General features: G+C 49.7%; 1 protein-coding gene across 1 annotated transcript; it reads left to right on the top strand.

Moving 5' to 3' along the window:
- Positions 1 to 11,279: 11,279 nt before the first annotated feature.
- Positions 11,280 to 13,031, top strand: LOC125530057 (polygalacturonase-like). The gene is made up of 4 exons (XM_048694455.1): positions 11,280 to 11,901; positions 11,986 to 12,275; positions 12,360 to 12,588; positions 12,671 to 13,031. The coding sequence occupies exons 1-4, from the start codon at positions 11,467 to 11,469 to the stop codon at positions 12,920 to 12,922; spliced, it is 1,206 nt and encodes a 401-aa protein (XP_048550412.1). The 5' UTR covers positions 11,280 to 11,466; the 3' UTR covers positions 12,923 to 13,031.
- The last annotated feature ends 792 nt before the right edge of the window (positions 13,032 to 13,823 follow it).

Genomic DNA, 13,823 nt, shown 5'->3' with positions numbered 1-13,823 from the left:
GTCGGGCAACGGGGGAATGGGCACTCCCCCGGCGCTGAGTCTCCACCCCGTTGACCCGGCGCGCATGTCCGGTGGCGCCGGGATGTTCGCCTGGAACAGGAGCCAGGACTCCTGTTCGCGGAGCGAACGGCGGCCGAAGCCGTTGGCCGCCGCCTCGTCTCCGGGGAAGCGTTCTGCCATGGCGACGGCGGGGCTGGGCGTGCTCGGGAGAGGTAGAGGGAGGGGCTGGGCGGCGGCGCTCGGGAGAGGCAGGGAGAGGGAGGGGCTGGACGGCGGCGAGGGGCGGGGCTGGTGTGGGCACAGGCGAGTGGAGGCCGCCGACTTTTATAGCCGGGCCGCGCCCGTGTGTACGCGTGCGAGGGAGGGGAGGCGTCGGCGCGCCGTCCCGTGACGCGCCGCCTGTGAGGAATCAATGGCAAGGCTGACCGGCGGTAGCCTTGCCATTGATTCCCCGCGGTAACCGAGGCCGTAGGGGGAAGACGAGGCGCCGAGGCGCTGACACGGCTGGCCCGCGTCTTTTTCGCGCCAAAACAGCTCACCCCGGCGCCCTTATTCATGCTAGAATTGTATTAACCGGAAACATAATACATGTGTGAATTCATAGACAAACAGAGTGTCACTAGTATGCCTCAACTTGACTAGCTCGTTAATCAAAGATGGTTATGTTTCCTAACCATGGACAAAGAGTTGTATTTGATTAACGGGATCACATCATTAGTTGAATGATCTGATTGACATGACCCATTCCATTAGCTTAGCACCCGATCGTTTAGTATGTTGCTATTGCTTTCTTCATGACTTATACATGTTCCTATGACTATGAGATTATGCAACTCCCGTTTGCCAGAGGAACACTTTGTGTGCTACCAAACGTCACAACGTAACTGGGTGATTATAAAGGAGCTCTACAGGTGTCTCCAAAGGTACATGTTGGGTTGGCCTATTTCGAGATTAGGATTTGTCACTCCGATTCTCGGAGAGGTATCTCTGGGCCCTCTCGGTAATGCACATCACTTAAGCCTTGCAAGCATTGCAACTAATGAGTTAATTGTGGGATGATGTATTACAGAATGAGTAAAGAGACTTGCCGGTAACGAGATTGAACTAGGTATAGGATACCGACGATCGAATCTCGGGCAAGTAACATACCGATGACAAAGGGAACAACGTATGTTGTTATGCGGTCTGACCGATAAAAGATCTTCGTAGAATATGTAGGAACCAATATGGGCATCCAGGTCCCGCTATTGGTTATTGACCGGAGACGTGTCTCGGTCATGTCTACGTTGTTCTCGAACCCGTAGGGTCCGCACGCTTAAGGTTTCGATGACAGTTATATTATGAGTTTATGCGTTTTGATGTACCGAAGGTTGTTCGGAGTCCCGGATGTGATCACGGACATGACGAGGAGTCTCGAAATGGTCGAGACATAAAGATTGATATATTGGAAGCCTATGTTTGGATATCGGAAGTGTTCCGGGTGAAATCGGGATTTTACCGGATTACCGGGAGGTTACCGGAACCCCCCCGGGAGGTATATGGGCCTTAGTAGGCCTTAGTGGAAGAGAGGAAAGGTGGCCAGAGATGGGCCGCGCGCCCCTCCCCCCCTTGGTCCGAATAGGACAAGGAGAGGGGGCCGGCCCCCTTCCTCCTCTGTCTCCTCTCCCCCCCCTCCGCGAATCCTATTCCAACTAGGAAAGGGGGGAGTCCTACTCCCGGAGGGAGTAGGACTCCTCCTGGCGTGCCTCCTCTTGGCCGGCCGCCCCCCCCTTTGAACGTTTATATACGGAGGCAAGGGGCACCCTTAAGGACACAAGTTGATCCACGTGATCATATTCTTAGCCGTGTGCGGTGCCCCCTTCCACCATAGTCCTCGATAATATTGTAGCGGTGCTTAGGCGAAGCCCTGCGACAGTAGTACATCAAGATCGTCACCACGCCGTCGTGCTGATGGAACTCTTCCCCGACACTTTGCTGGATCGGAGTCCGGGGATCGTCATCGAGCTGAACGTGTGCTAGAACTCGGAGGTCCCGTAGTTTCGGTGCTTGATCGGTCGGGCCGTGAAGACGTACGACTACATCAACCAAGTTAACGCTTCCGTTGTCGATCTACAAGGGTACGTAGATCACACTCTCCCCTCTTGTTGCTATGCATCACCATGATCTTGCGTGTGCGTAGGAATTTTTTTGAAATTACTACGTTCCCCAACAGTGGCATCCGAGCCTAGGTTTTATATGTTGATGTTATATGCACGAGTAGAACACAAGTGAGTTGTGGGCGATATAAGTCATACTGCTTACCAGCATGTCATACTTTGGTTCGGCGGTATTGTTGGACGAAGCGGCCCGGACCGACATTACGCGTACGCTTACGCGAGACCGGTTCTCCCGACGTGCTTTGCACATAGGTGGCTTGCGGGTGACAGTTTCTCCAACTTTAGTTGAACCGAGTGTGGCTACGCCCGGTCCTTGTGAAGGTTAAAACATCACCAACTTGACAAACTATCGTTGTGGTTTTGATGCGTAGGTAAGATTGGTTCTTGCTTAAGCCCGTAGCAGCCACGTAAAACATGCAACAACAAAGTAGAGGACGTCTAACTTGTTTTTGCAGGGCATGTTGTGATGTGATATGGTCAAGACATGATGTAAAATTTTATTGTATGAGATGATCATGTTTTGTAACCGAGTTATCGGCAACTGGCAGGAGCCATATGGTTGTCGCTTTATTGTATGCAATGCAATCGCGCTATAATGCTTTACTTTATCACTAAGCGGTAGCGATAGTCGTGGAAGCATAAGATTGGCGAGACGACAACGATGCTACGATGGAGATCAAGGTGGTCGCGCCGGTGACGATGGTGATCATGACGGTGCTTCGGAGATGGAGATCACAAGCACAAGATGATGATGGCCATATCATATCACTTATATTGATTGCATGTGATGTTTATCTTTTATGCATCTTATCTTGCTTTGATTGACGGTAGCATTATAAGATGATCTCTCACTAAATTATCAAGAAGTGTTCTCCCTGAGTATGCACCGTTGCGAAAGTTCTTCGTGCTGAGACACCACGTGATGATCGGGTGTGATAGGCTCTACGTTCAAATACAACGGGTGCAAAACAGTTGCACACGCGGAATACTCAGGTTATACTTGACGAGCCAAGCATATACAGATATGGCCTCGGAACACGGAGACCGAAAGGTCGAGCGTGAATCATATAGTAGATATGATCAACATAGTGATGTTCACCAATGAAACTACTCCATCTCACGTGATGATCGGACATGGTTTAGTTGATTTGGATCACGTAATAACTTAGAGGATTAGAGGGATGTCTATCTAAGTGGGAGTTCTTTAAGTAATATGATTAATTGAACCTAAATTTATCATGAACTTAGTACCTGATAGTATCTTGCTTGTTTATGTTGATTGTAGATAGATGGCTCGTGCTGTTGTTCCGTTGAATTTTAATGCGTTCCTTGAGAAAGCAAAGTTGAAAGATGATGGTAGCAATTACACGGACTGGGTCCGTAACTTGAGGATTATCCTCATTGCTGCACAGAAGAATTACGTCCTGGAAGCACCGCTGGGTGCCAGGCCTGCTGCTGGAGCAACACCAGATGTTATGAACGTCTGGCAGAGCAAAGCTGATGACTACTCGATAGTTCAGTGTGCCATGCTTTACGGCTTAGAATCGGGACTTCAACGACATTTTGAACGTCATGGAGCATATGAGATGTTCCAGGAGTTGAAGTTAATATTTCAAGCAAATGCCCGAATTGAGAGATATGAAGTCTCCAATAAGTTCTATAGCTGCAAGATGGAGGAGAACAGTTCTGTCAGTGAGCATATACTCAAAATGTCTGGGTATAATAATCACTTGATTCAATTGGGAGTTAATCTTCCAGATGATTGCGTCATTGACAGAATTCTCCAATCACTGCCACCAAGCTACAAGAGCTTCGTGATGAACTATAATATGCAAGGGATGAATAAGACTATTCCCTGAGCTCTTCGCAATGCTGAAAGCTGCGGAGGTAGAAATCAAAAAGGAGCATCAAGTGTTGATGGTCAACAAGACCACTAGTTTCAAGAAAAAGGGCAAAGGGAAGAAGAAGGGGAACTTCAAGAAGAACAGCAAGCAAGTTGCTGCTCAAGAGAAGAAACCCAAGTCTGGACCTAAGCCTGAAACTGAGTGCTTCTACTGCAAGCAGACTGGTCACTGGAAGCGGAACTGCCCCAAGTATTTGGCGGAATAAGAAGGATGGCAAGGTGAAACAAAGGTATATGTGATATACATGTTATTGATGTGTACCTTACTAATGCTCGCAGTAGCACCTGGGTATTTGATACTGGTTCTGTTGCTAATATTTGCAACTCGAAACAGGGACTACGGATTAAAGCGAAGATTGGCTAAGGACGAGGTGACGATGCGCGTAGGAAACGGTTCCAAAGTCGATGTGATCGAGTCGGCACGCTACCTCTACATCTACCTTCGGGATTAAATTAGACCTAAATAATTGTTATTTGGTGCCAGCGTTAAGCATGAACATTATATCTGGATCTTGTTTGATGCGAGACGGTTATTCATTTAAATCAGAGAATAATGGTTGTTCTATTTATATGAGTAATATCTTTTATGGTCATGCACCCTTGAAGAGTGGTCTATTCTTATTGAATCTCGATAGTAGTGACACACATATTCATAATGTTGAAGCCAAAAGATGCAGAGTTGATAATGATAGTGCAACTTATTTGTGGCACTGCCGTTTAGGTCATATCGGTGTAAAGCGCATGAAGAAACTCCATACTGATGGACTTTTGGAACCACTTGATTATGAATCACTTGGTACTTGCGAACCGTGCCTCATGGGCAAGATGACTAAAACACCGTTCTCCGGTACTATGGAGAGAGCAACAGATTTGTTGGAAATCATACATACAGATGTATGTGGTCCGATGAATATTGAGGCTCGTGGCGGATATCGTTATTTTCTCACCTTCACAGATGACTTAAGCAGATATGGGTATATCTACTTAATGAAACATAAGTCTGAAACATTTGAAAAGTTCAAAGAATTTCAGAGTGAAGTTGAAAATCATCGTAACAAGAAAATAAAGTTTCTACGATCTGATCGTGGAGGAGAATATTTGAGTTACGAGTTTGGTGTACATTTGAAACAATGCGGAATAGTTTCGCAACTCACGCCACCCGGAACACCACAGCGTAATGGTGTGTCCGAACGTCGTAATCGTACTTTACTAGATATGGTGCGATCTATGATGTCTCTTACTGATTTACCGCTATCGTTTTGGGGTTATGCTTTGGAGACGGCCGCATTCACGTTAAATAGGGCACCATCAAAATCCGTTGAGACGACGCCTTATGAACTATGGTTTGGCAAGAAACCAAAGTTGTCGTTTCTGAAAGTTTGGGGCTGCGATGCTTATGTGAAAAAGCTTCAACCTGATAAGCTCGAACCCAATCGGAGAAATGTGTCTTCATAGGATATCCAAAGGAGACTATTGGATACACCTTCTATCACAGATCCGAAGGCAAGACTTTTGTTGCTAAGTTCGGAAACTTTCTGGAGAAGGAGTTTCTCTCGAAAGAAGTGAGTGGGAGGAAAGTAGAACTTGACGAGGTAACTGTACCTGCTCCCTTATTGGAAAGTAGTGCATCACAGAAAACTGTTTCTGTGACACCTACACCAATTAGTGAGGAAGCTAATGATAATGATCATGAAACTTCAGAACAAGATACTACTGAACCTCGTAGATCAACCAGAGTGAGATCCGCGCCAGAGTGGTATGGTAATCCAGTTCTGGAAGTCATGCTACTAGATCATGATGAACCTACGAACTATGAAGAAGCGATGGTGAGCCCAGATTCCGCAAAATGGCTTGAAGCCATGAAATCTGAGATGGGATCCATGTATGAGAACAAAGTGTGGACTTTGGTTGACTTGCCCAATGATCGGCAAGCAATTGAGAATAAATGGATCTTCAAGAAGAAGACTGACGCCGACGGTAATATTACTGTCTACAAAGCTCGACTTGTCGCAAAAGGGTTTCGGCAAGTTCAAGGAGTGACTACGATGAGACCTTCTCACCCGTAGCGATGCTTAAGTCTGTCCGAATCATGTTAGCAATTGCCGCATTTTATGATTATGAAATTTGGCAGATGGATGTCAAAACTGCATTCCTGAATGGATTTCTGGAAGAAGAGTTGTATATGATGCAACCGGAAGGTTTTGTCGATCCAAAGGGAGCTAACAAAGTGTGCAAGCTCCAGCGATCCATTTATGGACTGGTGCAAGCCTCTCGGAGTTGGAATAAACGCTTTGATAGTGTGATCAAAGCATTTGGTTTTATACAGACTTTGGAGAAGCCTGTATTTACAAGAAAGTGAGTGGGAGCTCTGTAGCATTTCTGATATTATATGTGGATGACATATTACTGATTGGAAATGATATAGAATTTCTGGATAGCATAAAGGGATACTTGAATAAGAGTTTTTCAATGAAAGACCTCGGTGAAGCTGCTTACATATTAGGCATAAAGATCTATAGAGATAGATCAAGACGCTTAATTGGACTTTCACAAAGCACATACCTTGACAAGATTTTGAAGAAGTTCAAAATGGATCAAGCAAAGAAAGGGTTCTTGCCTGTGTTACAAGGTGTGAAGTTGAGTCAGACTCAATGCCCGACCACTGCAGAAGATAGAGAGAAAATGAAAGATGTTCCCTATGCTTCAGCCATAGGCTCTATCATGTATGCAATGCTGTGTACCAGACCTGATGTGTGCCTTGCTATAAGTCTAGCAGGGAGGTACCAAAGTAATCCAGGAGTGGATCACTGGACAGCGGTCAAGAACATCCTGAAGTACCTGAAAAGGACTAAGGATATGTTTCTCGTATATGGAGGTGACAAAGAGCTCATCGTAAATGGTTACGTTGATGCAAGCTTTGACACTGATCCGGACGATTCTAAATCGCAAACCGGATACGTGTTTACATTAAACGGTGGAGCTGTCAGTTGGTGCAGTTCTAAACAGAGCGTCGTGGCGGGATCTACGTGTGAAGCGGAATACATAGCTGCTTCGGAAGCAGCGAATGAAGGAGTCTGGATGAAGGAGTTCATATCCGATCTAGGTGTCATACCTAGTGCATCGGGTCCAATGAAAATCTTTTGTGACAATACTGGTGCAATTGCCTTGGCGAAAGGAATCCAGATTTCACAAGAGAACCAAGCACATCAAGAGACGCTTCAATTCCATCCGGGATCTAGTCCAGGTGGGAGACATAGAGATTTGCAAGATACATACGGATCTGAATGTTGCAGACCCGTTGACTAAGCCTCTTCCACGAGCAAAACATGATCAGCACCAAGGCTCCATGGGTGTTAGAATCATTACTGTGTAATCTAGATTATTGACTCTAGTGCAAGTGGGAGACTGAAGGAAATATGCCCTAGAGGCAATAATAAAGTTATTATTTATTTCCTTATATCATGAAAATGTTTATTATTCATGCTAGAATTGTATTAACCGGAAACATAATACATGTGTGAATACATAGACAAACAGAGTGTCACTAGTATGCCTCTACTTGACTAGCTCGTTAATCAAAGATGGTTATGTTTCCTAACCATGGACAAAGAGTTGTTATTTGATTAACGGGATCACATCATTAGTTGAATGATCTGATTGACATGACCCATTCCATTAGCTTAGCACCCGATCGTTTAGTATGTTGCTATTGCTTTCTTCATGACTTATACATGTTCCTATGACTATGAGATTATGCAACTCCCGTTTGCCAGGAACACTTTGTGTGCTACCAAACGTCACAACGTAACTGGGTGATTATAAAGGAGCTCTACAGGTGTCTCCAAAGGTACATGTTGGATTGGCGTATTTCGAGATTAGGATTTGTCACTCCGATTGTCGGAGAGGTATCTCTGGGCCCTCTCGGTAATGCACATCACTTAAGCCTTGCAAGCATTGCAACTAATGAGTTAGTCGCGGGATGATGTATTACGGAATGAGTAATGAGACTTGCTAGTAACGAGATTGAACTAGGTATTGAGATACCGACGATCGAATCTCGGGCAAGTAAACATAACGATGACAAAGGGAACAACGTATGTTGTTATGCGGTATGACCGATAAGGATCTTCGTAGAATATGTAGGAGCCAATATGAGAATCCAGGTTCCGCTATTGGTTATTGACCGGAGATGTGTCTCGGTCATGTCTACATAGTTCTCGAACCCGTAGGGTCCGCACGCTTAACGTTACGATGACAGTTTTATTATGAGTTTATGTGTTTTGATGTACCGAAGGTTGTTCGGAGTCCCGGATGTGATCACGGACATGACGAGGAGTCTCGAAATGGTCGAGACATGAAGATTGATATATTGGAAGCCTATGTTTGGATATCGGAAGTGTTCGGGTGAAATCGGGATTTTACCGGATTACCGGGAGGTTACCGGAACCCCCCGGGAGGTATATGTGCCTTAGTGGGCCTTAGTGGAAGAGAGGAGAGGTGGCCAGAGATGGGCCGCGCGCCCCTCCCCCCCTTGGTCCGAATAGGACAAGGAGAGGGGGCCGGCCCCCCTTCCTCCTCTCTCTCCTCTTCCCCCCCTCCGCGAATCCTATTCCAACTAGGAAAGGGGGGAGTCCTACTCCCGGAGGGAGTAGGACTCCTCCTGGCGCGCATCCTCTTGGCCGGCCGGCCCCCCCTTTGAACCTTTATATACGGAGGCAAGGGGCACCCCTAAGGACACAAGTTGATCCACGTGATCATATTCTTAGCCGTGTGCGGTGCCCCCTTCCACCATAGTCCTCGATAATATTGTAGCGGTGCTTAGGCGAAGCCCTGCGACAGTAGTACATCAAGATCGTCACCACGCCGTCGTGCTGACGGAACTCTTCCCCGACACTTTGCTGGATCGGAGTCCGGGGATCGTCATCGAGCTGAACGTGTGCTAGAACTCGGAGGTGCCGTAGTTTCGGTGCATGATCGGTCGGGCCGTGAAGACGTACGACTACATCAACCAAGTTAACGCTTCCGTTGTCGATCTACAAGGGTACGTAGATCACACTCTCCCCTCTCGTTGCTATGCATCACCATGATCTTGCGTGTGCGTAGGAATTTTTTTGAAATTACTACGTTCCCCAACACCAGCGCGCCGGGTTCGGACTGGGTCCGCCGGCGCTGTTTTCGGCTCAAGCCGGCGAAAATCGGGCTCCTGGGGGCGTGACTGGGCCGTTTTTTCGGCGCCGGCGCGAAAAAATCGCCTGGGGAGGCCTTCCTGGGGGCGCGGCTGGAGATGCCCTTAGGGTACAGCGTGACTTGGAAGAGGCAAGTCACCTGCTCTCCCAATCTGCTGGTTCCCATGGCCAAGGATGGATTCAACCCGTGCTTGTGGGGAGAGAGCCAACCAATCAAAGATGAAGGAGTATTTGACAAAAAAACTATCACATTAGGGGTTACCGTCCCACAGAACTACCACATTCAAAAAAGTGACTGATAACTACCAAAAATTTCTAATTTTGTGACTAAAAACTACCACTTTTGAAAAATGGTCAGTTTAGACGATTTAAGCACGTTTATGACATGCGGGACCCACCTGTCAGGGCCGATGTGGCGGCAAAGTCAACTCCGTTTATTTTGACTGTTAAGCTGACCGTTATGACAGGTGGGGCCCATACGTCGGACCCTTTAAAAAAATAAAAACAACCAGGTCCCTATAACTTCTAAAAAAGCAATCAGATCCTTGCAAGTTTTATAAAAAAGCAATCAAGTCCTTTTTGGTTTTTTAGTAAAAGCAACCGGGTCCCTGCGGACGAGCTCGTCGCCGGAGCCGGCTGTCGATGTTGCGAGCTACTGCTCGATGGTAGATGCGGACCTGGCCGACCGCCGAGCGCGGCCGTGTGTGGGCTGCAGGGGGCGGTGCGGCACTGGGAGGAGGAGGCGGGGCGAGTCGTGAGCGCGGGTCGGGGAGGGTTCGCATGGCGGCAGCAGAGGCGGGAGCCAAGCAGCAGTGGGGCTGTGGCGGGGCACGCAGGCCGGCGGGCAGCGCGGGCAGTTTGCGGCGGCCGGGCCGGTAAGCCGCAACGGCAGCAAGCCAGCAGGGGGCGCGGGGCAGGAGCTCCGTGGCAGCAGGCAGGGGAGGCCAGGGGCTCGCCGGCGCGGGAAGCAGAGGGCAACAGCGAGGACAACGGCGGTAGCGGCGGCGCCTAGGAGCAGGAGAGCAGCCGTAGGGCCGTGGCCACAGCGGCGAGACGAACGGCAGCGACTAGCTTCGGCAGCGAGATAGAGAGAGGAAGAAGAAGAATGACGTGTGGGCCCACCTGTCATAACGGTCAGCTCAACGGTCAAAATGAACGGAGTTGAATTTGCCGCCACGTCAGCCTTGACAGATGGGTCCCGCATGTCATAAACGTGCTCAAATCGTCTAAACTGACCATTTTTCAAAAGTGGCAATTTTTAGTCACAAAATTTAAAAAATTTGATAGTTATCAGTCACTTTTTTAAATGTGGTAGTTCTATGGAACGGCAACCCCTAATGTGGTAGTTTTTTGTCAAATACTCAAGATGAAGTAATCTACAACAAAGAGACCTTAGGTGCGGATGGCGACGGACATGGCCATGCGCTCGTGGTCGACACCGCCAGCCAAGAGGAGGAAGGCGACGGCGCCGTCCAAGCCCTTACGGAGGAACGCCGCGGCGTCGGCCATGCGCTCGCAGAGGACGGCCACGTCGAGGCAGGCGATGGCCACCTGCAGGCGCTCACGGAGGACGGCCACGACGTCGGCTATGCCATCCTAGAGGATGGCCAGAACGTGCAGGCCGACGATGGCGACCGTGTGGCGCACGCGGATGGCCATCATGCGCTTTCCGACGATCGCGGCCGCATGGCGCACGGGGGCGTCCAAGCTCTCGCAGGTATTGTTCACTCGCTGGCCGATACTGTGCAGTCGCTATACCTGGTGAAGCTGGTGAAGCTATACCTGCTAAATTGATCCGCATTGAAGACCAAGTTATCAGAATTTATGAATATCCAAAAATGGGAGGCCAAATGTAGCAACATGCGCACTCTGCACATGACCCAATCTTACAAGTGATCGCTCGAGAAACACTCATCGTGCACGCTCGAAGCTAAACGCCAAGCGGCCACGTACCCATCGATCTCGTTGCTTAACACGACTCCCGAAGTTGCCAAGGCACGAACCCAATCTTACAAGTGATCGCTCCAGAAACACTACAAGGCACGAAACTCTTGTCCTGCACAAAAGCCACGTCCCCATCAACCATGTTGCTTAACACAACTCCCGAGCTGCCGGCAATCCAATCCACCAACAACCTGCAAAGTTGCAAGTCACGAGCGCAAATGCTCCGTGGACACACGCATCTCCGGCCGCGCGCAGACTCACGAGACGCTACCGCCCGATGCCGGCACGACGGCGCACCAGCCTTGCTCTCCTCGCCCACCTGTGCGTGTCGCTCGCCTCCGCGGCGTCCTACAGCGTCGTCGACTACGGCGCCGTGGCCGACGGCCGGACAGACTGCGCAGGGGCGTTCCTCCGCGCGTGGGCCGCGGCGTGCGGCACGGAAGGCGAGGGCCCGGCCGCGGTGGTCGTGCCGGCAGGCGAGTTCTTGGTTTCCAGGGCGAGGTTCAGCGGGCCGTGCAGGAGCGGCGCGGTGGCCGTGAGCATCGCGGGCACGGTGCTCGCGCCCGTGCCGTACGCCGGCGCGCAGCTCTGGATCGTGTTCCAGAACGTGGACGGGGTGTCCGTCATCGGAGGCACGCTCGACGGCAGGGGCCAGGCGTACTGGGCGTGCCGGAGAGCCGGCGGCGGCTCCTCTTGCCCCGCCGCCACCAGGGTCAGTACGTGTTCTTTCTTTCAGAAAATGAGTGTGTCAGTGATAATGCATGAACCCGAATGATTTGGGGATGCTCCGTCGCAGTCGTTGACGATCTACCGGTCGAGGAACGTGGTGATCCAAGGCCTGACGTCGGTGAACAGCGCGGGCATACACGTCACCGTGCAGGCGAGCACCGGCGTGGCGATAGTGGACACGGTGGTGTCGGCGCCGGGGGACAGCCCCAACACCGACGGCATCCACATCAAGCAGTCGAGCGACATCACCATCCGGAACGCTGTCGTCGGTACCGGCGACGACTGCATCTCCATGGTCGAGGGCTCGTCGGACGTCTGGATTCAGGGCGTCACGTGCGGCCCTGGGCACGGCATCAGGTGAGTGACGAGGTCCAACCCTGTCCATCCACTCCGGATATGTGTCTAATCTATTCCCTGATGTGGTGTATATGCCATTGCCAGTATTGGGAGCCTGGGAGACACGCCGGAGCAGGTGGCCGTGCGGAACATCACCGTGAAGGCCGTGACGCTCGCCGGGACGACCAACGGGCTGCGGATCAAGTCGTGGGCCAAGGCCAACAGCGGGCTCGTCGACGGCGTCGCCTTCTCGGACGTGGTCATGAGGAACGTCCGCAACCCGATTATCGTCGACCAGAACTACTGCCCCGGCAACGTCAGCTGCCCCACCGAGGTGTCGTAGCACCCAACTCAAGATCACAACACTGCATTTTCAGGGAATGCTGCTGACACAATGTAGTGTGCCTTTGTTTCAGGGATCGGGGATCAAGATCACCAACGTGTCATACACGGACGTCGAGGGGACGTCGGCGACGCCGGTGGCGGTGCGGTTCAACTGCAGCCCGAGCCAGCCGTGCACCGGAATCACCATGCGGAACGTTTGGCTGGGCTACGGGGAGCGGCGGCGAGCGGCCGAGTCCTTTTGCCGGAACGCGTATGGGGTTGCGTATGGGCACGTTGTCCCGCCGAGTTGCCTGGCCCACCAGGAAATGTTTTGCTACAAGTGAGATGACCGAACGAAATACAGTATTATTGTTGGATTCGATACGCTATGTACTTATGAACATGGTGCTGTTGGCAAATTTTAAAGTAAAATACACAAATGGGATTGCTAAATCTGAGCCGTATGGACTTTACCGAAATAGTCTATGATATATCCGTGAGCTCTTACATAGAGATCCGTGCAAAAAAAATCAGAATTTTTTATTTCTTCTTTTTTATACGTTCTGTCACTTGACTGAGATGACTAAGATCTAGCCGCACCCTTAAGAAAAAGTACTTAGACCTCCCTACACCTGAGGGTCGTATGAAAGAAATAAAATCCCAGCCAATAAATGATAGATTTTCCCCGCAAAAGAAGTAAAAATAAGTAAATAGAAGATTTACCTAGGGTCAGGTGAACAAATGTTCGCGAACACGTTTGGATATTTATGTGGACAGCTGGTCAGACGGATCCACCCAACGACATCCCTTAGTTTCGGATTGTCGATTGTGACTTGCAGCGGGTCAGGTGAACATGGATTGTGAGGAGACATGGTTCAACTAATAATGGGCCGGGCGGACCACCCAAACTCCCCTATAACCCCAAACTACCCTATAGCCCCCCTCCCCCTCCCGATTTGGGGACAATATGTGGGATTTTGAACATCGACCGGTCGAAACCGATTCGGTGATCAATGTTGGATGATTAAATGTGTCTGGGCGGCTGGCTATGGACAATTGTAGACGCTTTGGTGATTCGCGTTGGATATGCCCTAATGAGGATCATCAAATGGACGCCCTGGCAAAGCGAATGATATCCAACCCTATCCTCAAATGTTCATCCCCTCCTTTCTTTTCCTACTCCTAACAATGAAAACAATCAAAGCTAAATAACACAGTACATCAATAACTCAAAGATGAATATTC

Source organism: Triticum urartu, unplaced genomic scaffold (genome assembly GCF_003073215.2).
Source record: "Triticum urartu cultivar G1812 unplaced genomic scaffold, Tu2.1 TuUngrouped_contig_604, whole genome shotgun sequence".
NCBI lineage: Eukaryota > Viridiplantae > Streptophyta > Magnoliopsida > Poales > Poaceae > Triticum > Triticum urartu.
Note: the sequence above shows the minus strand (reverse complement) of the source record. Positions and strands in the feature narration are given on the sequence as shown.

Excerpts from the sequence above, each read along its gene's own strand:
- LOC125530057 (XM_048694455.1), top strand. The coding sequence starts at position 11,467 with ATGCCGGCACGACGGCGCACCAGCCTTGCTCTCCTCGCCCACCTGTGC. Across the intron at positions 11,902-11,985 it reads CTTGCCCCGCCGCCACCAGG|TCGTTGACGATCTACCGGTC; the intron begins GTCAGTACGTGT and ends GCTCCGTCGCAG. Across the intron at positions 12,276-12,359 it reads GGCCCTGGGCACGGCATCAG|TATTGGGAGCCTGGGAGACA; the intron begins GTGAGTGACGAG and ends TGCCATTGCCAG.